At 43.5% G+C, this 25,021-nt stretch overlaps 1 protein-coding gene across 1 annotated transcript in view; it reads left to right on the top strand.

The window, feature by feature from the left end:
- The window catches only part of IPO7 (importin 7), a 2,167,557-nt gene that overhangs the window by 1,965,496 nt on the left and 177,040 nt on the right, over window positions 1-25,021 (top strand). Inside the window, exon 16 of the mRNA XM_044059282.1 lies at window positions 21,827-21,979. Coding sequence (XP_043915217.1) covers window positions 21,827-21,979 — 153 coding nt within the window. The remainder of the gene's footprint in view (window positions 1-21,826; window positions 21,980-25,021) is intronic.

Genomic DNA, 25,021 nt, shown 5'->3' with positions numbered 1-25,021 from the left:
GGGGGTTTCCTGGCTACATTAGATGTAAAGGATGCTAATCTCCACATCCTGATCAATTCCACCCACAGGGAATGCTTGAGATTCGTGGTGGCTTCCTCTCACTTGCAGATCTCTGCCTTTCCCCTTGGACTGTCCACCACACCCAGAGTCTTTACCAAATGCTTGGCACATATGTTGGCTTACTGCAGGTCAAAGAGAATACTGATATTCCCTTATCTGGGCGACATGTTGATCCAGGCTGCCAGCCTAGAAACCCTCCAAGGGCGCATCCACTTTGTGGTGACCCTCCTTCAATCACTAGGATTTCAGATAAATATCCCAAAATCTCATCTTCAGCCAACCCAAGACATTTTATTCCTTGGGTGCAGGATCCGATCAGATCTCATGGAGGCATACCTACCCCTACTTAAAAGTGAGTTCATTGACAGAACATCTCCACCTGGTCCTTCACTCCATAGAGAGTGCAAGACAGTACCTCAAACCTCTGGGCTACATGGTAGCTAACCATGCCCATGCTTCTTTTATCAAGACTGCACTGGATAAAGCTACAATGGTACCTTCAGTCAATCTGGAAGCAACACAGCCATCCTCTGGAGCACTTTGTACCCCTGCTACCCTGCCTAAAAAGGAAATAATGTGGTGGTTGGCACAATCCAGGCCTTCCTGTCCATCCACTTCAACCCTCTCAGGTCATGCACACAGACGCCTCAGACCTGGCGTGGGGAGCAACCCTCTGCCACCATACGGTGCGGGGTCTGTGGCCAAATCACTTCAAATCAGAACACTTTGGTGCTAGAGAGATGAGGGCAGTCCTAGCCTTCCAGACATTTCTTCCTTTCCTGCAACAGGGACCACTTCTGATATACACAGACCACCCCACTGTACTGTGGCATACCAACAAACAGGAAGGTTCCAAGTCCTACCTGCTCTGCAGACTTGCCCTTTTAGTTTTGGAATTGGTCACCTCACAGGGATTAACCCTGAAGATGGCCTATGTTCTCTCTCTCTCCACTACTCACAGGCAGATTATTTGAGCAGAACCAGCACCAACAACCACAAATGGATGCTTCACAGAGTTGTCTTCCTGGATCTGGTCCACAGGTGGGGTATGCCTCAAATAGACCTGTTTGCCTCCACCATCAAAAGGCAACTTCCTGCCTTCTGCACCAGGACACCATAACCACAGGCACTTGCAGCAGATGCTTTCTAAATTTCCTGGAAGTGGAAATAGCTATATGCATTCCCCCCTTCCCACTCATTCAGAAGGTCCTGCTTGAAAATACAGCAGGACAATCCAAAAATATTGTTGGTGACTCCCTACTGGCCCAGACAGCACTGGTTCCCCTTATTCCTACATTTGTCTAAGGCAATGGTCACAAGTTACCCCCCAGGGTGGACCTTCTCACACAGCATAAGAGGTCACTAAATCACCCACAGCAGCTTCTACACCTAACCCTGTGGCTAATAAAATTCTGATCCCCTTCAGATACCTTTACAGTGAGGACGTGCTCAATGTTCTGCAGGAGGCCAGGAAACCAAATACAAGAAAATCATTTTTTTAAAAGTAGAAACATCACTAATGTTCTTTAATGCTGGACCCACTTCTTAGCGAACCCCTTCTAGTGCTGTCCTGTTTGTGTGAGCTACTGCAGTCTGGATTGGCTTATTCATCCATCAAAGCCCATCTGTCTGCGATTTCTGCATGCCTGCCTCTTGATCCCCCATTAGCATCCAGACTTCCTTCCAAACTCTTCCTTAAAGAGGTACTTTTCCTCCGGCCCCCCAGGAAACTTTCTCTTCCTCCTTGGGACATTAACTGCTTGCTCGAAAAGCTTAAGCACTCGCCCTTTGAGCCAGCAGGTGAAGCTTCGCTAAAGCATTGTACTTGGAAAACTGTTCTGTTAGTGGCCCTAACCTCAGCCAGAAGTGTCTGAACTCCAAGCCCTTATGGCTATTCCTCCCTTCCTCTATTTCCATAATGACAGGGTTACTGTCAGGATAAACCTGTCCTTTATGCGCAAGGTAGTCAATGACCTATCCCTCAATCAGGCCATACACTTAGTCTCCCTGTGGGTTTGGGAAAGATGGGTGAGAGTGTGCTGCATTCCCTAGATGTGCAAAGGCAAATCAGATTCTAGCTGCACAACACCAAGTCTATCAGACAGGCTGACCAACGTTTTGTATCCTTTCACCCTTTGAACCCTGGGAAGGAAGTGTCCAAGCAGACTATTTATACTTGGATCTTGAAGGCAGTCTTCTACTACCAATTCCATGTTAAGTCTCTGCAGGGTACAGTTATAGCTCATTCCACTAGAGCTATGGCCTCTTCAGATGCCTTCTTCAAGGGATACCTGTACTATCGTGGAGGCTGCTACTTTGTCTTCGGTCCACACCTTCCCCAAACACTGCAAACTTGACCATATCTCTAGATCCAGGGCAGGGTCCACTATGGCTATCCTTCATGGATTCCTGGAGTCTTCCACTAGATCACCACCGCAATCTCAGTGAGATTTGGCACTCACCCATATGCAGAATACTCCAACAGGGGAATAGAAGGACATAGAAAAGTTGTGTAATATCTTAACCATAAGCGTAGATGTCCTCTTCTGTGTTGCAGTTTTCCTTCCCACCCTCCTGTCAACCGAGTTCCCTATCTGGATGGCAATGGTATGGCATTGCCCTTATTAGGACTGGCTCCGACTGGGCTTTCTGTTCTGAGGTCTGGTGCGTGCTGATGTCACCTTTATGACCCATGTACTCTCGGCCACATCAGAAGTCTCACACCTTGGAGGGACTGAAAGCTTTTGGATACTGGCCGTACTTACGTACGTGAGACTAGAGTAAACCCGTAAGCAGAATACTGCAACATGGAAGAAAAGGACTTCTGTTACAGTAATATTTTACACAACTTTTCTTTATTCCACCGTCAGTCCAGTTAGCAGCTATATCCAATTTTCTCATTGGCTTGGATTCCTTATCCCTTGCTTCTAAACTTTGTAAAGCATTCCGTAAGGGCGCTTTCGTGCTCTGGCCTCCACTGAAAGATCCTACTCCACCTTGGGATTAAATGATGGTTTTCCAAGCTTTGGTCCACCTGCCCTTTGAGCCTGTAGCTGCTGTGAATTTGAAATTCTTTTCTTTGGTAACTTTTTTCTAGTAGCCATCATGTATGCAAGAAGTGTCTGAACTTCAAGCCCTTTCTTCAAAATGTCCATATTTGTTTTTTTTTTGTTTTTGTTTTTTTTTTTTTTTTTTAACAGGGAAAGTTACCTTCAATTTTTAATTCAAGGTGGGGAACATTAATCAGTCCTATCTTGTCATTTTTCCCCATTTATCAAAAATAAAGACGAATATACTCTCCATTTGCTTGATCATAGACTGCTGCTTTTGTTTTACACAGAACCGAGCCCTTTAGGAAGTCTTATCAGTTGTTCAGTTCTTTCAGTAGCAAAAATATGTAAATTTTATTACCAAAGTCTCACTGGCTAGATGGTTGAAAAACTATTACATTTTTTTACTGTTACAAAAACATTCCCTTACTAGAACAAATTAAGGTGCACTCCACAAGGTCCATAGCTACTTCTCAGGCCTTTTGGTCGAGAGTTTCTTTTGAAGACTTTTGCATTGCAGCTACTTGGTCTAATCCCCACACGTTTATTGCGCATTACATATTGGACATCTTGTCCAGGGAGTAGAAGTGCTTTTGGCTCTGCTGTTCTTCGGAATATCCTTTCATGAGGGGCAGCCCTGGATCTTACTGGCTGGGGACTCTGTCCCACAGGTTAATGAAATGGAGGACAGAAGTTATGTTCTTACCATTATGTTCCATCTGTGTTGTCCATCTTCACTTCCATTAACCTTCCTACCCACCACCCTCCCATCCAAGTCTTTGGGAAGCCTGGTTGAATGTCCAAATAAATGCTGTCCCGTATGTCGAGCTCCTGATTGTTTAGTTTATAGAAGTGTGTAATTTCTCTAGTCTAAATGTTTGTGCTGTGCTTTTTCTGGAAAACACTATCTGAAGTACATTGGGGGAGCCGAGCATTATGAGCATAGGGAAGAGCTCAAGTCAGAAAACCCAAGCTGTAAAAATAAGGCTCATCAGTTTCTAGGATCAGAACCAATACCCACAGATTAATGGAAATGAAGATGGACAACTCATATGGAACGTTGTTGTAAGAACAACTTTTTTTCCACTTTGGTCACTGCAAGGGAATATCTCTGGATTTTGGGTTTAATGGCTTCTGAGTCTCATGGTACTACTGGCAAGACTCCACATGGGAAAGATAATGATATGACGTCTCTCTGATCCCAGCATCAGCAGCCCTTGTGTTTTCAGATCCCAGTTTGTAAGAAGAGAAATCACATGGAGGAGACAACAGATGTCCCCAAATCAAGGTCTCCCCTTCTCCCTCCCTGTTCCAGAGCAGTCACCACAAACTGTTCAGACTTTGTTTGGGGAGCAGTTTTAGGAGGGATAAAAGTGCATGTGGGCCATTAAGGACAAACGCAAGCACATAAGTATAAAATAATGCTTGCCTTGATCAAGGGATTAAATTCTGAGTTATCTTTCATCCTTGGGACCTCTTCAGGTTATTAGACAATACTACAGTCGTACATCAACAAGCAAGGGGGGGGCCAGGTCGGACCCCCTCTGCAGACAAACCATGTTAGCCTTTGATATAGGTTCACAGCACAGTCTCGCTATACCAGCATCCTACATTGTCAGAGCAAAAATGTGTGGCAGACAAGCTTAGCAGTACGAGGGCAGACACCCCCACCCCCACCCCCCTCTGTGGGGAGTTGTTTGAACCTTTTTGTCTCCCCTGTGAACAATCAGATGGTGAGTTTCTACTGCAGAACTCCAGGGAAGAAGACCTGGAAGACAGCTGCCTTTTCATTTCCTTGGACAGGAATGTTACTGTATGCTTTTCCATTGTTGTCATGAATATTTAGGATGCTTCTGAAACTTCAGATCATTGTGGTGAATCCCTTTTAGTCCAGGCAGCAGTAGTCCTTTTCTCTCTTGGAAATGTCCGGTGGAATTACCAAAAGCTTCCTCAGACTGGATCATGCACAATAACGAGGTTTTGTTATGTCCAAACTCCAGTCAAATTTCAGTTAACTGGATGATTCCCTTTAGGCACCTGTTTAATGAGGACATGCAGCAGGTACCAATGGAAACGAGAAAGCCTGCTACCACAAGTCCTCTATTTGCAAATGGAAAGCTTTTTACTTGGTGCTAACAACATAACCAGCACCCATTCAAGGCTAGTTATCTACTTTTACAAGATTTATGTTACTATCCTATGGCCTTTTTTTTACTTCATCAGGGGTCATTTATCAGCCATTTCAGCATGTCTGCCCATGAGTGATCTTTCAATGTATTGTCAAAATGTTTTTGAAAACTGGTTTTGCATAAATGGCTTCCAAGCAAATCGGTGATCTCTCCTTGAGCTCTTAACTTTGTTTGGCAAGGGAACGCTTTCTCTGAAACAGATGACCTGATTGATGTGAGGTCTTGGCAAGGAAAATAGTGTTACTGATTGCTGTGACATCTGCAAGAAAGCTGAGTAGCGGGCTCTTGTCGATCTTGTCTCATTTTTTACAGGGACAGGGTTTCTTTAATCCTTTTAAGCCTGAACTGGTATATTGAGTTTACTTTAATCCAAACTGTCCCTCGTCTTGTCTTTCCTGAACCCAAAATGAGGGGAGGGGGTGAGGATACTCCATACATTGGATGTTTGTAGAGTACTCTGGTACTGTCTTGACAAAACTAAATCTTTCAGATCAGTTGTGCATTTCTTGTGAAAATAGAAAGGAACACACCATTTCCCAGTGGTTGTCTCAGGCTAGTACCTGTTGTACTCGACGCTGTATGTGGGCCATGGCTTCATCTATGGCTTTTTGAAAAGGGTTGCGTTCTAGATGCTTGCTAGGACCATTCTCCAAGGGCCCCTGGACATTTCTCCACCTGTCAGATTTAGTACGCAGGGGTAATCTAGCCACATTAATATGATGAAAGTAGTACAGTTATGTAATTAAACTTATAACTGTAGATGTACAGGTGATAACCTGTAGACGGACCTGCTGCTGAAGCAGTTTAGATCGTTTTGCAGTTGTTTTATTGGGGATACTGTCTAGAGTCCAAATTTAGGAGATTATCAGCAGTAGGCATCATTTTATTCTTCATTCCTCATGGAAATTAAAATGTGTCTCCTGTAGTGTTATGCAAAGTATTAAGTACTTGTTCAAGTTGTAGGATGGATAGATAAGTGGCAACTGTATGGGGTGATAAAAAAATATCAACACCTTTCTCATAATTGATGAACAAAGCATAATATGTCATCACCTGTAACAGAGCCTACATAGTGTAAAAGTTGTGCGTCTGTCTGCTTCAAAATGATGCATCATTTGTGTCACCATGCTCCCTTGCAAAGATATGGGCATAATGAGAAGTATTGGAAATGTATAATTGTCATAATCCTACATGACTAAAATTGGTATCTGTACATGTGTACAAAATCCTACAAGACTAAACAAACTGCTATCTGTACATGTGTACAGTGCAGTGACAGTTCTTTTACCATGTTGTAAGGAGCAACACTGTCTTCAAAATGAGGTATTACTTGGCACACTGTCATGCTCCCCTGCAAAGTTATTTACCAAAATATGAAAAAAATCATTATTTCCATAACCTAACTCCAAAACAAACTTTGATATCTGCACATGTGTACAACATACAGGCACAATTCTTTTACCATGTTGGAACCAGCAATGCTGTCTTCAAAATGAGGTATTACTTAGCACATTCAGGTTCTCCCTTGCGAAGTTGTACCTTCACACTGGATGTGGGGAAGCTCAAGTTGTAGTGGTTTTCAGGTATATGGAGGTCTGGCTGGCAGCTCAGTGAATGTAGTAATGGCCGCATACCCACACTCTCACTTGTCGTTCTTCTGCTCCTGAAGCCATGTCAGTGTCAGAAGGTGGACGAACCTGCACAGGAAAGAAAATTCAGATTACTACTGATGTTTGACAGATGTATTGGAAGACGTATATAGATATATATAGATATAGATATATATAGTTATATAGATGTAGATAGACATAGATATATATAGAGAGAGATATATATAGAGAGAGAGAGATGTAGATATATCGTAATGCATTACCTGGTTAGACCATCCATATCTTCACTCTTATCGACAGGGGCATTATTCTTTTTATAAAGTACATAAATGGTGCAGACGCTGCAGAGGTACATACCTACCACCCATGATAACACCACCACTCCACTAGTATGCCGAGGACAGGCATGGTGTTTCAGCTCGTGGGCATCAGAAGTGTCCCATGCCGTTGCTGGCTACCCACTCAGACTTCTGGTAGCAGCAATTACTCCCGATTGCATGCAATGCCAGCACTCTGCCTTTTCCATTTACACGTGTCCTTTTGGCAATGGCCACAAGGACTGAAAGGGGGGAGCTAATGTAAAACTTCTTGCCCTGACCTACATACGTTTGCTACACCTGAAGGGAGGGAGACTGAGGGGAGAGTTACAGCAAGACAACATGTGTAAAGACCAAGACTGATCCAGGCTTTGTCTTTCTGCATGTGTCCTATCCCAGAGGGAAACATTGCATCACACTGGCACCCCGATGCCATGCTTACCTAGGACAGCAGCACCATGGGACTGAGCTGAAGAGTCTAAAAGTTCCCAACTGCGATCCAGGTGGATTATAAGATCCATGGTGGCTGGGTATGCCCCCTCTGAAGCGTACAGCAACACGAGCAGTTGGCACAGAAGTCTGAAGAGGGACCTTCCTGACCTTGGTGCATAAGGGCTTGGCCAGTAACTGACAATGGGGCACTGAAAGGGCACATGTAAGCGGAAAAAGCAGGGTAAGGCACTCTGCTTTACCTCTGCCTTTTCCATTTACATTTGTCCTTTCGGCAGTTGACATAAGGAGTCAAAGGAGGGGGGAGTGAAAGGGTACATCACACACAAAAGCCATCAGAGTGGCACCCTTGAAAACCATGCATGTCCAGGAAAGCATGGCACTGGAACTGTGCTGAAGAGTCTCCAAGTTCCCCACTGCCATCCAGGAGGGTCCTAAGGTGCTTGATGTTTAGGTGCAACACCCATTGACGCACACAATAGTCAGCAGGCACACTTCAATGTCTCCAGTTCCCTATGCATACACATCTTGGTTTGTCTTGTGCATCGCAGCTTGTGCCATTCCTGACATCAGTAACCCACTAGAAATTTATGACCATGGTGCTCGCCAAAGCATTTGGCACACATGTTGACCTTGCAAGTTGGGCACCCCATCATGGCTCAGCACGTTTACCCTTGCTGGCACAGTTTTTACATCTTGATTTACACCATTTCATCAGAACGTGAGATTCATGGTCATATCTGCTAATAGCCTCTGGGACAGTAGTCTCGGTGCATCTTTTCCTCTTCGTGTAACTGGCAAGTAGATGCAAGCTTTGGTTCCTTCGGAAGTGTAACTGTGTTGCTGGAATAGCACGTCCAGAGCGTGACAGTTGCTGGTGGCAGTTACTTTCATGGAATATAATGAAAGCATTGACAATGGCCACATCCCCCAAGAACCAGAACAAGTACAGCCACCATTTGCAGGCCTTTCTGGCAGTGGGATACTGTGTCCTGAGCTGATCTGCTCTGTCCACCCCATTCATATAAGTGTTGTACATGTTTACAACTGGGGACATGGCACCGATGCCTTGGTTCCATCACGCTTTCTCCTGTGTGTGCTGTAGACTGCCCAGGTTCATAGGTAGGTACTAGGCTATCGGCCCTAGGACTTCTACAAGCCTAGCCAAAAAGGTACCTTGGCTTTCGCCACTCAGTTATTTTCCTGTGCCCCTGTCGAGCAGAGCTACAGAGGTGATCCCTTGGGTGAATTTCCTATTTCCCATCCAATCAATATTTTTCTTGGAGTGCTAATGACATTTGTTTGATATAGATAGGTAGTTTGTTCCAGAGTATGGGAAGTTTCTGGGACAGGAATCTATACCTCCAGCATGTTCTGTTTATTGTGGTGACAAGGTTTAGGTCCTTAGAGCGTGTAGCTCGGAGGGATTGGGATTTCTTTAAGTGGAGCATGTCCAACAGCTCTGGGTTTGACGTAGCTTTGTGTGTTAGGCAGAGATTGCCTCTGAGTAGGCGATGTGTGACGGAGTAAAGCTGGAGTTGTTTGAGACTCTGCATAGGGCATCTCTTTGAGGCTGATAATCCTCTTTGTGAGGTATTTCTGCGGTCTTTCCAGTTGTTGTAGATGTCTTGAGGTTCATACAAAATTGGGTGTTGTACATGTATAATGGGTCTGAGTGACGAGTAGAGGGGAACAGTGACCACTTTTTTTTTTCCTGGATGAGAAACCTTTTGTGATGTGTGCCACGTAGAAGGATTTCCTGACTACTGTGGTGATGTGATTGTCAAAGGAGAGATTACTGTCCACCTGTGTCCCAAGGTCTCTTAACACACTTTCGGTTTAAGTAGATGACCACCTATGTGGTAGCTCATGGGTACAGAGTTTTTACCAAAGGGGATGACAATGCACTTTTAGGCATTGAGCTTGAGGCCATGGCTTTGACACCAGGCATCTGTCTCAGTAAGGAGTTTGATATATGGCTCCTAGTTTGTAGTCATCTGCGAACTTCATTAGCCAAAGACCTTCTGTGTTAGCCTGTACTTCAGAAAAGTAGATACCAAACAGGAGAGAACCCAGGACTGAACCCTGTGGTACTCTACTTGTCACTAGTCTGAAGTCTGATTTGGAGTCCGCTACTTTCACAGTGTGGATTCTGTCAGTGAGCCAGTTGGCAAACCCATCTTTTGACATGGGGATTTATACCTAGTTTAGTGAGTTTATCTATAATTCCAGTGTGGGGGATGTTGTCAGAAGCCTTGGCGAGATCTAGATAGGCTGTGTGAACCGCCTTACCCTCGTCTACAGCTTTGGTGACTCCTTCAAAGAAGTCAGTCAGGTTTAGGAGACATGATCTGCCATTTACAAACCCAAACTGGGGTGGGGTCCAGAGTTTGGAGATTACCAGTGTCTTTGTTTAGAAGTTCCATGATGACACGTTCCATGGCCTTGCAGACCAGGCTCGTTAGGCTAATGGGGCGGTAGTTCCTGGGGTCCATGGTGGCTCCCCCCTTGTGGAGTGAGATGACCGTCTGTGTGTGCCATTCAGTGGGCACAAAGCCCATGGTGAGGCTATGATTGAACCTGGTGCTTAGGTGTGATGCCAGTTAATTCTGTAGTTCATGTAGAATGCAGCCTGGGATGTTGTCAGGTCCCATGGATGCTGTGTTCTTGGCTTTGCAGAGTGTGGTTTTTACCCTTGCGGCCGTGATTACAGGAACTTTGCATTCTTCCTGTATAGAGATGGGCCCTTTAAGGGGGGGGGGGTTAAGTTAGCACTGAACCTATCTGCCAGGATGTTGGCAATATCAGTTGGTTCTGTATATATTGTGCTTGTAACTCAGTGTAGATCTGTGTGCTGCCATTGAGATTCTTGACATAGCTATAGCTTTGTGGCTGTCTTTAGAATCAGTGGTGATTTTGTTTTCATAACTAGATCTGGAGGATTTTATGCGGGATCTCAGCTTCTTACTTAGCCTGACCAGGGAGTTCTTCCAGTCATGAGATTTTATTCCTTTTTGCAACAGTTTTTCTTCTGTTGTAGAGTTTTTGTGGCAGGGGACCACCAGATTTGCTTCCCTTTTTTTTTTGGAGGATAAGCATCATGGTTCTGTTAGGGATAGCACGATCCATGCACTCGTGTAAGTGCTTATAAAGTGCGTTTGTTTAGGATTCAGCAGTCGTACCTCTTTTGTCCATCTGCATGGGTGTCATTAAGTTTGCCAGTGCCATCTTAAGAAGCATGAAGTTGGCTTTGGAGAACTTTTTTATGGTGGTTTCCCTAATGGGGGGTGGGGGCGGGATGTGGATGTCTAGGCTGATTAGCTTGTGGTTGGATCTGACCAACGAGGAATTGACCTCTGGTGTGGAACACTGGTCACCCATGTTGGTAATGACCAGGTCTAGGATATTGCTGACCCTGGTTAGGGTGTGGATAAGTTGATCCAAGGCGTTGGAATTTATGAATTCCAGAAAACATTGAGCAAAAGAGCTGGTACATGAGTAGTTTTCCCAGTTAATAGTGGGGTAGTTGAAATCGCCCATTATTAGGGTGTTGGGTTGTACCCTAATATTTTCCAGTGTATCGAGAAATGAGCAGTGGGAATCCTGGGGCATGGTGGGGGGATCTTTAGCAAGTTACAATTTGGATTGCGGTCTTGCCCAGAGTTGCACTTGGATAATCTCGGTTGCATTATGCTGAGCAACTAGCCTGGAGGTGTGGATATCCTTAATGAATATGGACACAGCTCCGCCTTTAGTGTTTTTGTCCAGGTTAGCTGGCCAAAAGGTGTGGTATGAATTATAGCCTGGTAATGCAGGGGTGCTCTCTGTAGCCTTGAACCAGGTCTCTGTCACTGCACAGATGTCTATGTTCTCCATTTTAAGGAGTGCCTCGAGTAATGCATTTTGACTTCTAGCAATGAGTAGCATTACCCTCAGATTTTGCTTGCTTGTACCTGTTACGGTGGTGAATGTCATTTGAACCTTGCCTAAAAAAGGCACTATAGGGGTGGCAGAGCTTTAGCCAGTATCTGGAATCCCAAGGGCGATAGGTGCAGGCCATCTCTGGCAAAGTGTCATTGTCTATCATGTCATCCCAGGCAGACAGATACTGGATCCCCCTTAGAAAGACACCAGAAGCTTAGCCAATTGTTGAAGCCAATCATTTTGTCCTTGTACTGTGGTATCATTCTGGGTGATGGCAGGATGCTACTCAGAGCTAGAGTCATACCTGCCTGGGCTACAAGATCAGAGAGCTCCTCCATGTCTCTTCATGTAGTCCAGGGAGGTACGTCTCAGGTCATTCACCAACATGGACAATGACAGCATCGTATTTGTTTTTGTGGAGTGACCTGAGTGCTTGCGTTCTGTGGCGCATCCTGGCACCCAACAGGCAGCTGACAGTAACTTTCTCCTTGTTTTGCCTGGTGAGTGGAACATCAGTCTGCCTGACTTAGTCACCTATGACTAGAGTGTTGGGTACGTTGATATGCCTTGTGGGGAGTGGCACACTGAGTTTGTGGGCTGTCATTTGGGTTGTGTTGGGGGTGGAGGTTGCATGCGTTTGTGCTTTGGAGATGTTCGTGTTTCACTGTTGCAGTCATTACATTTGGGTAATCTGCTGGCAGGTTGCCCTCAGTCGGCCTGATTAACAAAGTCTTGGGTCCTGCGTCGGTTGCTGTCCCTTCTTCCACGACGTCAGGTCGTCAGGGTTATAAAACATGCAGCCAACGCCATTACATCAGTCTTTCTTGCTGCGCAAGTGCCCGAAGCAGAAGCAGTTCGCAAGTGCCGGTCGGCTGACTCCTGAAATTTTCGTTTTCGAGTTTCAGATCCGAAGTCTTCAACTAAAAAGCTAAGTACCCCATTGGGGAAACTTTTTCTTGCTCCTTACCGATGTCAGTAAAAGTTAATTGCATTATTTGTGGGAAGCAAATACCTCATAAGGATTTTTATTTGTACTGTATTCCTTGCCTAGGCCCTGACCACCACGTACGTTGCTATCGGTTTTGTGCTTTATTTAATCAACGCACTGTCAAATGTCTGTACATTTTTGCTTCTAAATATTTTGTCTCACGCTTTAATTATCCAGAAATGTCATTGGTTAGCAATCAGACTACCGGAATAGCTAAAGAAAATGCAAAGAAAAAGACAAGACAGGCCGTTGAGGTCCAAAACTGCCGACGCTTCTGCTAAGCCAGTCGCCAGTTCGCCGGTACTCATTGAGGCGCTTTCACAGCCCCTGATACCCACTACTTCTGATTCGCAGGCCTCTACTGAGACCCATTCGGAGTCCGTTATGCCGCGAGATGCTTCAGTTATGGAACCCGCAGATGTCTCTACCTTGGATGGGTCCAAAGCCGCTGTGTCGGCACCGGCTTCTGAGGGTATTTTCTGGCCTACAGATTTGTATATTAGACCGCCATCTTCAAAACTAAGGCCAAAATCTCAACCTGTGCCTAAAAACCGACTCCTGGGCCACATGTGCAGGCCCCTATGCCTAAAAAACAAATTATCAAAATGGCTTAAGATTTAATTACTCTAATCAGGGGTAGCCAACCCCCCCCCCCTTTCTAAGAGGCCTAGGCAAGACATTGATTACAAATCTTTTGGACAGGATTCTATTTCTTCTGACTCTTCTAATGAACAGGAATTGTCTATACCTACTTATGAGGACTCTGATGCAGAAGATTCCATTCCTTCTGCTTCTCCCCCTGAGGATTTTTTTTTTGGGGGGGAAACTTTACATACCTTAAGGGAACATTTCCACTGGGAAAGTCAGGGGTTCTCTGAATCTAGAGAGACTTGGGGAGTTTCTTCTTCTTTCTCAGCATAGGCCTTTGGCTATACCTCCTGTTCTAGACATTGTTGTTGATTTTTCAGAATCTAGTATGGCTCCTGATTCTCTGCCTCCGGCTCCTTGTAAGCCAGACAGATACTACAGGGTTCCTGACTCCCACAAATTCCTTTTCAAAATCCTGTTGCAGATCCTGAAACCATTAATCCGGTTCCGAAGGGCATTAAGGCTTCTACTGCTAAAAATCCTACCCCTTCTGATAAAGATTCCAGGGCACTGGATAGATTGGGTAAGAGGGTTTACGCTTCTGCAACCTTGGCAATCAGGGCTTTAAACTTTCAATTTCATGTGCTAAAATATTAGCAGCATATCGTGGGACTGCTTAAACAGAAAATGTTAATTTCTGACTGTGTGGAAAACAAAGATTTACAGGATTTATTGCATTCAGCTGAGCAAGTTGGAAAATATACTTTGCAATGTGGTTTGGATTCTTTAGAGGCCTCTTGCAGGACTGCTGTAACTGGGTCTGTGCTAAGAAGGCATGCTTGGCTCAAAGAGCAAAATCTGCCTGCTCATGTTAAAGCAAAATTGTTGGATGCTCCTTTACAATAGGACTGTCTCTTTGATAGTAAGGCTGAAGAAGTTTTAAAAAAGATGGAAGATAAAGCTAAGTCTATGCAAGCTGAAAGATTTCTTACAAGTGCAACCTCCAAGATTTAGTAGGCACTGGCCTACTAAGAACTGGTCCTTTCCAGTTCCTTCGAGAGCCACTCAAGTCAAACCCAGACATTCCAAAGGCTCCAAGTTTCAGTCACAAGTGACTTTCAGAACAAAACGATGGGGTGCCTCCTCTTCCAAATCTGGAAACAACAAGACACCTCCCTATGGTAAGCAGTCTCAATGACTTCCCTTTACACTTACCAAGCACTTATCTAGCTGCCCCTTTGGGGGGGAAACTGGCTCTTCATGCAGGAAACTGGCAACTTATAACCCAGGACAAATGGATTTTAAATGTAATATCCCAGGGATACAGATTTCATTTCCATGTGTTGCCAATTCCAAATGGATGGCCAGACCTGCCCCCAAATCAGTGGGCAGAGGCCCAGAAACAAGTACTTTCCCTCATGAGCATGGGGGCTATTCAGCCAGTACCAGAAGAGGAAAAGGGACAAGGTTTCTATTCAAGACTTTTCCTGTTACCCAGAAAAGACAAATCATGGCATCCAATTCTGGACTTATCTACTCTAAACACCTTTCTGGACATTCCAAAATTCAAGATGCTGACTCTTCACCAATTACTTCCTATGCTAGGCAAATATGCCTGGTTGGCAACTCTAGATTTAAGAGGCTTACCTGCATATCCCAATCAGGGAATCTTGCAGAAGATACCTCCGCTTCAAAGCAGGCTACTTGCATTACCAGTTCTCTGCACTGCCCTTTGGCTTATCTACTGCGCCCAGGGTCTTTATAAAGTGCCTAGCTCCAGTAATTGCATTTTGCAGGCAAAGAAATATTCAAATATATCCATACCTGGACAGTTGTCTAATTCAGGCAGAAAACAAGGACACTCTTCTAAAACATCTGGCGTTTATAAAAAGGGTTCTAATGTGTCTAGGGTACACTATAAACAAAAAGAAATCATAACTGGTACCCTCTCAAAAAATTACATTCCTGGGTGCAAGCTTGAATACAACTGCCCAGATGGCTTTCCTTACGCCAGAGAAGCAAATTCATTTGGTGACTTACTTCAAACAGGTGGCCACAAAAACTCTGCTTTCTGCAAGGCAAATACTGCAAGCCTTGGGGTTCATGGCCTCCTGCATTCTTCTAATTCCATATGCAAGACTGCATATGAGGAAACCTCAGTGGTACTTAAAAAGTCTATGGAGTCAGCATTGTCACAGCCTGGAAACTGATTCTTATCACACCTTGCCTGCAACTAGAGTTCCTATGGTGGGCAGATGCCTGCCACCAAAGCAAGGGGCTGCCATTCACACCACCCCTGCTGCCCAAACCCTAACTGCAGACTCATCAGACTATGCATGGGGGGGCACATCTGTCAGGGAAGTGCATTCAGGGCAAATGGAGCCCAAGTGCACCTTCATATCAATCAAAAAGAAATGCTAGCTGTACAGAATGCATGGACAGCCTACAAGGACTACCTTCATCCAGGACAATTAATGATAGACAGACAACACCACAGTTATGTGGTACATAAACAAGCAGGGGGGGGGGTACACACTCCTACCCCCTTTGCAGACTAGCCATGGCATTGTGGAACACTGCCTTGACCTATCAAGTACAACTACAAGCTCAATTCCTGCCAGGAAAGCTGAATACTCTGGCAGACGAACTAAGCAGAAATCTCATGGACCCATACGAATGGAAGCGAACCACGGATTTTCAACATGTTGACACGCAAATGGGGAGCCCAGACATGGATCTTTTTTCATCACCCCGGAACTATCAGTTGGACAAATTTTGCACAAGAACTCATCACAAAAAGGTCTGGAAAGTGGATGCTCTATCATTCAGCTGGAAAAACCTATCAGTCTACGCCTTTCCCCCTCTGCCTCTGCTCTCCAAAGTTCTACTAAAAGTCACAGGACAAACCAAAAATGATTTTGATTGCCCCAGACTGGCCTCGCCAACACTGGTACCCACTCCTGCACAATGTGTCACACCTTCCACTGTGGCACCTGCCTCAGACACCTTACTGTCTCAGCAGAACAACCAAATTCTGCACACTCGAGTCCAAACTTTGAGTCTTGCAGCGTGGCTAATCACCTGAATTCACCCTTAGCATCCATCAGCAAACCTGTGATGGATGTCATTTTGGAGGAGAGAAGGCCTAGTACTAGAAAATCTTATGCTGATAAATGGAAAAGATTCTGTCCCTGGAATCAGTCTCAAGGGATAAGCACAGCAGTGCCCAACATTCCTCAGATTTTTACAATACTTAACTGAAATGCTTCACAAGGGCCTGTCCTTTTCCATAAAAATCCATGCCTTGGCCATTTCAGCTCATTACAACACAGAAACCTCCCCTCTTCTCTCATCCTCTGCTAAAGCAGCATCTCAGAGGGGCCAAAAACGTAAGACCACCCAGGAGGGCTCCAACCCCTGCCTGGGACCTCAATTTTGTATTGGAAAAGCTCACTGTCCCTCCTTTCGAGCCGGCTGCTACTGCAGACTTGAAATTTCTCTCCTGGAAAACAGCTTTCCTTTTAGCAGTCACTTCAGCTAGAGGGATTTACGAATTACAAGCTCTTATGGCAGTGGAGCCTTTCATCATTTTTCATGCAGACAGGGCATCTCTCAGGACCATTCCATTCTTCATACGTAAGGTGGTATCTAGTGTGGCTCTTAATCAGACCATTCATTTGCCAACTTTCTTTCCCAATCCACAGAACAAGGGAGAGCGGATTCTGCATTCACTGGATGTAAACAGGCAACTTAGATTTTACTTAAACAGGACAAAATCTCAAAATATCTGAACAGCTGGTGGCATTTGCTGCAGGGGGGCAGAGGGAAAGGCTGTTTCAATTCAAACCATTTCCAAATGGATAAGCCATTGTATTCATTTCTGCTATATGCGCCATGGAAAACCTATCCCACAGGGCATCAGACCCCATTCAACCAGGGCTGCATCTACCTCCACAGCCTTTCTCAGGGACGTTCCTACCAGGGACATCCAAGAAGCTGCTGCCTGGAGTTCTGTACATACTTTCACCAGTCATCATTTGCCAATTTTCTCTAAATCCAGAGCTGGCTTTGCCACTGCTGTCCTGCAGAGCCTTATAGCTGGTCCTAATGCTGTATAATTCCCTCCACCCAACATTAGCTTTGGGAATCTACCCAAATGTAATGACTGAATTAGTAAAACACGAAGAACATAGTACAGTTGTGTACACTTACCATAAATGTAGATGTTCGAGTGTATTCACTGTTGCAGTCCTGGCTACCCTCCCTACAGCCCCCTATTTTTCTCTAGCTATACCTCTACTTTCACTATGCTTAAAAGCCGTTTTGGTGTATTTGCTTTTTGGATTGGAGGTATATTTTGTGTTTTTAATTTTATTTGCTCCCCGTTTGGGGGGCACCTGACATCTGGGGCAAGAAAAACTGATGTAATGGCGTCTGCTGCATGTTTTACACCCCGACGACCTGACGTCATGAAAGAAGGAACAGCAACTGACGCAGGACCCAAGTCTTTGTTAATCAGGCCGACTTGTCAGCAGATTACCCAAATGTATTGACTGCAGCAGTAAATACACTCGAACATTTATGTTAAGTGTACACAACTGTACTCTCTCTGTTGCTTAAGCAGATTTTTATTGAAAGCCTCTGCGAATGTAGGTGTGTATTTTGTTTTGCTATGTGTGTGTTTTAGTGGTGTAGGTTTTGAGGGACTATGTGATGAGTGAGGTGTTGTGCAAGTATTTACCTTCTCCGCTTGACTGTCTAGTCCAGTTTTGGGTGAAGAGAGCTTTGCTTCCACTTTGGCTATATAAGTGCATCTCTCACAGTTTGTAGTGTTGGGTGGTAGGAGGTGAGGGTTTTCTGTGTACATGAGGCAATTGCTGCATTGCCCCAAGATGCCCAGATTCATTAGGTAGACAGGAGAAAGCACCCAGGAGCTGACCCTTAGACATGCCTGTATAGGTGCTTATTTATGAAGTACTAAAAACTGTTTTCCTCAACAAGTGAGGAAAGTTTATTTATTTATTGCATTTGTTGGATAAGTCCACTGGGCCTAAAAGAGCCCATTTTCAGTGGAGGCCCGGGGAGAAAAGCTCCAATGAGATGCAGAAAAAATATAAACATTAATTAGTACAGAAGCAGAAACATTGTAGCTTTAGTGCTTACGAGTTCTGAACAAGTGCTGAGCTCAAGGAAACAGATTTGAGTGCTAAAACTAAAAAAATGTCTAGTTCAAAGGGGAAATTTGAAGAGCAGACTTTGTGGCGCCAGGAATAGTTGACCCTAGCTAAGTGGCGATGCATAAAGTGTTTTTTTTTGTTTGTTTGTTTATGGTAGCAAATGAGAAAACCAATTTAAACAAATTTACCAATAAAAAGCTCAAAATTGAGCCCCGTTCCAGCAGTCTTCCATCAGACAAGTTCTAACTCCACAGTCCTGCCACTAGGGTGCAGCGGATCCTTCTCCAAAAAAAGATGGTCTGGATTAGTGCTCAAGTTATGCAAACAAAGCTAGATTCAGCAGGCCCAAATTTAGTCTGTGCTACAGCAAACAAGGCGTACCAATTTCAGAAAGAAACAGTTCAAATAAGCAGGCGCAATAAGCCTTTAACCAGAAACTCCCAGCTCAGAAGGGCAGAATCTACCCTCTCCTCCCACAAGAGTGCAGACCACACCTTCTTAATGTAAAACAACTGGTCTGGAGCCCAAGTGCTTCACCCAAAGGCTTAGAATAACAGTTGCAATTTAATCAGGCTACTAACAAGCAGTAATAAATGCAGCAGAATAAATGCAATAAAGTAGGAAGAAACACAAGTACAGTAAAAGCAGATGAATAAAGTGCAATTGTTTTTTTATATAACAATAGAAAACCAGCAAACAGATAAAGCAAATTACCCAATTAACCCAATTAAAACTGAGCCCTGTTCCAGCAGTCTTCAATCAGACAAGTTCTAACTGCACACTCCTGCCACTAGGGTGCAGGGAACCTTCTCCAAGAGTGCAGGGAAACCTCCAAGAAAGATGGCCTGGATTAGTGCTCAAGTTATACAAACAAAGCTAGATTCAGCATGCCTGAATCTTGTATATGGTACAGCAAACAAGGCGCACCAATTTCAGAAAGAAAGCTGGTCTGTACTGTTGTGGAACCATGCGCACCAATAGGTCAGGATGGCCTCTAACATTCAACAGACAGGCCATTGGAAAAGCAACTTGAGGCTACTTCAAGCAATTGCAGAGTGGACCACTTCTAGCTACAGAATGGGAGGATAGCAACCCAGTATTCCTCCTGTCAACTAACTGTAAAGGTAGGGTTACAGAAATATAAATGTAAAATATATTCCTCCACATACACACAAAAGGCAAATCAGAGGACTCCAGGCACTAAATAACATGTATATTCATATCCTTCTTACGTTGTATGACAAATCCTGCTATTCTAGCAACTTTGTAAGTTAAAAAGAAAAAAATTAAGAATACCTGTCATAACTCTCAAATGTCTGGATTTTCACAGGATGCCCAGATTTTGCCTCATACATTAGTTACATTTCTTGGAATTGGGGGGGGGGGGGGGGGTTGCAAGTAGAGAAAAACCCAAAATTCTGACTTGTGCATTTATCAATGTGATAACGACTTCTTATGTGAATAACAGTGACAGCTGCTGAGAGTTTTGCCTGAAAAGTGATAATGACTCGGTGCTATATTGTAACTTCACTGTGATAATGACGTGCAAAGTTATGCATGCTCAGACACAGGTGATAATTACTGCACATAACAAGCATTCATCAGCAAGTCAAGAAGCAATTGCAGGTAGGCCCTCTGTAACCCTTTCAAAAAGTATGCCTCTGCATCAGTCTGGTCTAATCTCATATGCCAAAAATGTAGCCTTTGGCAAACGCACTTCTAATGAGCTGAAGGATTATCAGCCTACTTCTACCCTATGCCCTATTACCAGTCTACTGATTTACAATTGTTGTAAACAGAACCGGCCTAAACACAAACATTTCTAGGCAATAATGAAGATTGCTGGTCCAGTCAAGTCACAGTCAATAATCCAGATGCTGGTTTCTCTTGCATCACGAAATAAGATGGTAAAGTAATAAGTGTTTTTAAATAATACAGCAATTCATTAATTAGTTACTAGCACAAAATGTTTTGCATTAACGTATATTTTCTGAGCAACAACACGTATGAAATGCTAATATCTGCGTTGCTGACCAGTAGTATACTACCCTTAGTGATTTATCATCAAACCAAAAAGGATTGCAAGAGATGGGGCAAATATGAGGAATATCATTTTTTTTGCCTCTTTTACTATTATTAAAGCATTTGGAAGAAACACCAGCTCTAAAATCAGTATTGTCCAACTCTGCTGCTGTTGCGAAGAACAACACTTTTTGTATAATGTATTTTACTTGCATTTACTTGACAGAGCTACAAAAAAACTGGCTTCTCTTATAAAAGTAGAAATTCCTGTACATTGCTATGTTAAAGCTAGGAATGTTATGGCAGAAATGTAGAGCTGTCAAACGTCTGTACTGCTGTAACATTGTAAGCAGCAGGCAGACACTTTACTGAAGTCCACTGCTCTCCATTGTCACCAGTTTCTATCCCTTCATGTTTAATTACCCTATTATTTCACTGTTACAGAAGGTTCCATCTGATTGCTGCAATGATTCTAAGTATTTTTTGTCTTTTTTTCTCACTGCAGTCATGTAAACGTATTAGCAAATACAAATAAGGAGATGTGGGGGTTCAAAAGTCTAGACTCTGCAGAAATTGCATTTTTGTTTGTCTCAACTAACTGAATATTTGAGGTTGGTTTTTGTCCTGCTGAAGCCTTATTTTGCTGAGAATCAGTGAAGCATAGAAGCGCTATATCCATACTTGTGAAAGGTATTATTTTAGTGTTATACGGAGCCGGATTAATTCTAAGCAGCACTCAGCATTGTTTACAGCTGGAGTTTGTGTGAAAATTCCAGTGCTATAAATACAATATACTGCAGGGCACATATTTAGACCAGTTATGCTGCATTTTAGTTTCAATACAGATCCAAAATAAAGGTAGCATCATTTGAGCAAACTACAGTTGTAATTTAATTGAAACAGCTATATCTACCTTGTCCCACAAGTGTGTGCACTATACCCTCTGTGACGGAGCATGCAGACATTGTCAATATCATGTGTAAGGGCAATCCATCTGGACAGTATTAGGGTTATCTTACTAATCGGGGATGGTATACATGGGCAGAACTGCCCTGCACATGTGGCAAAAATTATTCTAATAGTTTGCTGGCAAAATATAATTGTGTTGCAGCACCTAAAAAGCCAAAACCTGCACTGTCTTGTATTACATTTGAACACTATTTTACAACACTGATGACAGACAAGTGCTTTACACTAAAAGTATGTGCAAAAACGGAACATTTGCTTAATTATCACTGTACTGTCTTGAGAAAAGCTTTGATTTGTTTGCATCCATTCATTATATGGGAAGTTTTAGTGTGATAACTTGTGAACAGTACAGGCCACAACGTTTCCGCTTACTGCATATTTTATAGATATCTTGCTGTATTTTGGAGCATTTGTTTGAGTATATTTAGTCCAAGAGTAAAGCAGTGTTAGGAAGTCACTTAAGTTTTGTAGATGGTGTTTAGTACTTCTATTTTAAAACATTGAGTTTTTTTTTTAAATTTCCTTTCCTTTTTGCAGATATGATGCCTCTTTTGCATAATTATGTAACGGTGGATACAGATACATTGCTGTCTGATACAAAGTACTTAGAAATGATTTACAGCATGTGTAAAAAGGTAACTGATTTTTTTTTATACTATGAATGATTGTGAAAGTGAGGTTTGACATCTTGGAATCCTCCTCATTAGTCTCGTATTGTCTTCATTTGTTTCTTTCCTGATTCCTTTTCTTTGAAACTCATACTTTGGAGGTAGCGTGTATTCTCATGCTGCTCATAGTGTCCACCTAACTATATTGAATTCACATCTTGGTCCATGTTTGGCTCATGGAAAGGTCCACAGTGCTTAAGCATAATTACTTGTGCCATATCCATATCAGTGGCATTTTCTACTCTGCCTTGGAGAGGAACACAATGAGAACTACATGTCCACCTCCAGGGAGAGCCCCCTGAACTGTTTCTACCTGGAAAATGGCAGCAGGTGAAGGCACCTACTGTTAGTATCCCCCAAACTGACTCGCATCTTTGCTTATCACTATCTTAATAATAGGCAGGGCCTCATCCATGCTCCTAGGGTCATGCTTATTTCACAGCCTTGAGGTCTGGACATTGTGCTTGAGTTGAGTGAGCACTTTTTTTTTTCTTTTTTTTTTTTTTTTTTGTCACCTCTGCAAATGTCAAAAGGGCTTTGTTTTCTTTCTTTGCTTTCTGGTTTAGTGCTGCACTGATCATAATCAGCTGTTGAAATACTTACTGGTATTCCTGTCAGCAGAAGTCCAATGGCTAGTCTGAATACAAAACTTTCGCCTTGTCCTCCAGACCCCGTAGACTCCCTCCCCATCAGGGTGTTCACTGTACAGTGTCACCGGGCATCTTATTCAGATCTTTAGTGCATTTCAGTGAGTGGGCCACTCTGTTACAGTCCTAGTCAGCATGAAGCTAATTTGCTGGATAAGTACCTTGCTGGAGATTTTCTTTCATATTACTGTTTTTGGAGTGAATTGTATTGTAGATTTTAAGGACAAGCCTTAACCACTGTACAGTGTCACCGGGCATCTTATTCAGATCTTTACATGTACAAAACAAGTAGTACATTAGGAGTTCCATGTTTTTTTTTCCTGGGTGTGGAGCATGATTTCCAAATTATTCCCAGTCTGCCATTTTTAGCTAGCAACCCATCAGAGTATATTGAAGTACCATTTCGTAAATAATCATTTCATCCAAGGCTGTTGTAATCAGACTGTTCCTCAGTAAAGTACACTCATCAAAGGTGGTTTGGGATACTCAGGACACTGCTTTGGAGCTAGGCCCCCCCCCCCAGGCGCAAGGATTCTGGTGTCAGTGAGGCATCTTTGCAGCTGTTGTACCTGGCACCTTGTTTAACCTAAGGCTGTGGTGGAGAAGGGGCATTTGACAGGAAGTGTTTATATGGCCAGAGCCTTTGAGAGCATAGACTGCAGAACATTTGTTAGTAAACTACATAACTTAATTTTTTGCAGCAGTGTCTTTAGTTCAAAAGCCACCTGGAACTTAAAACATTCAAAATTGGTATTTTTTCCTTAGTGTATTCGCCTCAGGCATGTCTTTGTAGTGACTAGCAAGGTAAAAATGCGGTTAGAGCCTTTTTACAGTGTCCAACCATCTAACGCTCCCCCTGCAAAAGGCCCTTGTGTGTTATCAGCAAATGGTACTCTCCATAGTCAGTGTTGCAGTACTAATCATTGGCTTCCTGCCGTGTAGAAGCCAGCAACAGGCCTGATTTTTCCAGTGTCTTAGCATTATCCCAAGCTGTTGGGCATCTGATGCCATGTTTGGTCGTTTTCTAGCTGTGCTGTTTGATATACTTTGTTACACACTGTCGCACTGCTTCCAGACGTAAGTATCCTGTTGGTCAAATTCCTCCTCTAATGTTCAAAGAAAGTTGTAACTGTTCTGTGGGGAAGCAAACCTTGCATAAAACATTTCACTTGTTTTACTTGAGGCCTCAGCACGATGTCTGAAACTGCTCCTGTTGTGGTAGGTTTCATGCAGAATTTCTTATTCAACATAGGGTTGAAGTACTTGCAGCAAATATGGCATCACCGTTGTCTGCTACTTACCATAACCTTCAACGTCTGCAGGTCACACAATCACTCTGGCTACCGGGGTGATCCCTTAAAAGTGAAAAGATAAAAATAGAGGTCTGGAGACCACAGAAAAATACTGCAACCTCAAGTATGCCAAAGACCGTGGTGAGACACTTTCGCATGCCTCCAGGATTGGTGACTGCTACACTGACATCCACTGGCCTAACTCCTCAGGCGGTCACCCCAGTCCTAGGCCTACTTCCGACTACCACCACTACTCTCATGTCAGTCTGGTCTGACGCCAGGATGCAGATACCAGCTTTTGCCATCCAAGAAGTGGTCATGCAGGGAGACTTTAAAAGGAGCACAATGGGAAACATTTCAGAAATGCTAGACATTTCTGCACTCTTCTTCCCTATTTCACGATCTCACTACAAATCCCAAGCATTGCAGTGATGCTTAACATTTCTGCACTTTTTTCCCTATTTCATGATCTCGCTACAAGCCACGAGCATTTCAGTGTTATGCAGTGTTAAACTGGTAACTCAACTGTTACTGAAACAGTACAGTGCCTTACTGTACTTTTTTCTTTTGCTTTTGAAAACCAGCTCTGTTACCGTGGTAGCACTTGCCCCTGCCAGTAAAAAGCTGATGTCAAGACTGCTACATACTAGCAGTAGTTTTCTGCAGTTTCCCTCTCCCAATTGATGCAAGTATGACCGTATTTGGGATTCTGTTGAGAAAAAAAAAAAATACAAAGACCCACCTGTGTGTCGTCAGAGCTCCATAGTCCTTCCCATGCAGTAAGGTCTTTAAAAATATTTGCATGAAGACGAACTCCTTTTCTTTTCTTAGTCATTGTCCTGGCAGAGTATTTTGCTGTTAGATCACATCAAAGCTGCTCTTCATCAGGCAGTGTCTGTTGCTGTATTCCTGCACCATTTGCTAAACTGTGAAATTAACTTTTTTTGTCCACATCGTAATTTCTGCAGTGGCTTTCTCATTGTGGCATATGTTTTGTCTTTGTAAATGCAGGTGCTTACTTAAGTCTTACTTGTCTACAAAAGTTTTACAATGTCAATTTTTTTGGTATA

Source organism: Protopterus annectens, chromosome 17.part0 (genome assembly GCF_019279795.1).
Source record: "Protopterus annectens isolate FY-2018-M chromosome 17.part0, PAN1.0, whole genome shotgun sequence".
Lineage (NCBI taxonomy): Eukaryota > Metazoa > Chordata > Ceratodontiformes > Protopteridae > Protopterus > Protopterus annectens.
This window is presented reverse-complemented; position numbering and strand designations above follow the sequence as displayed.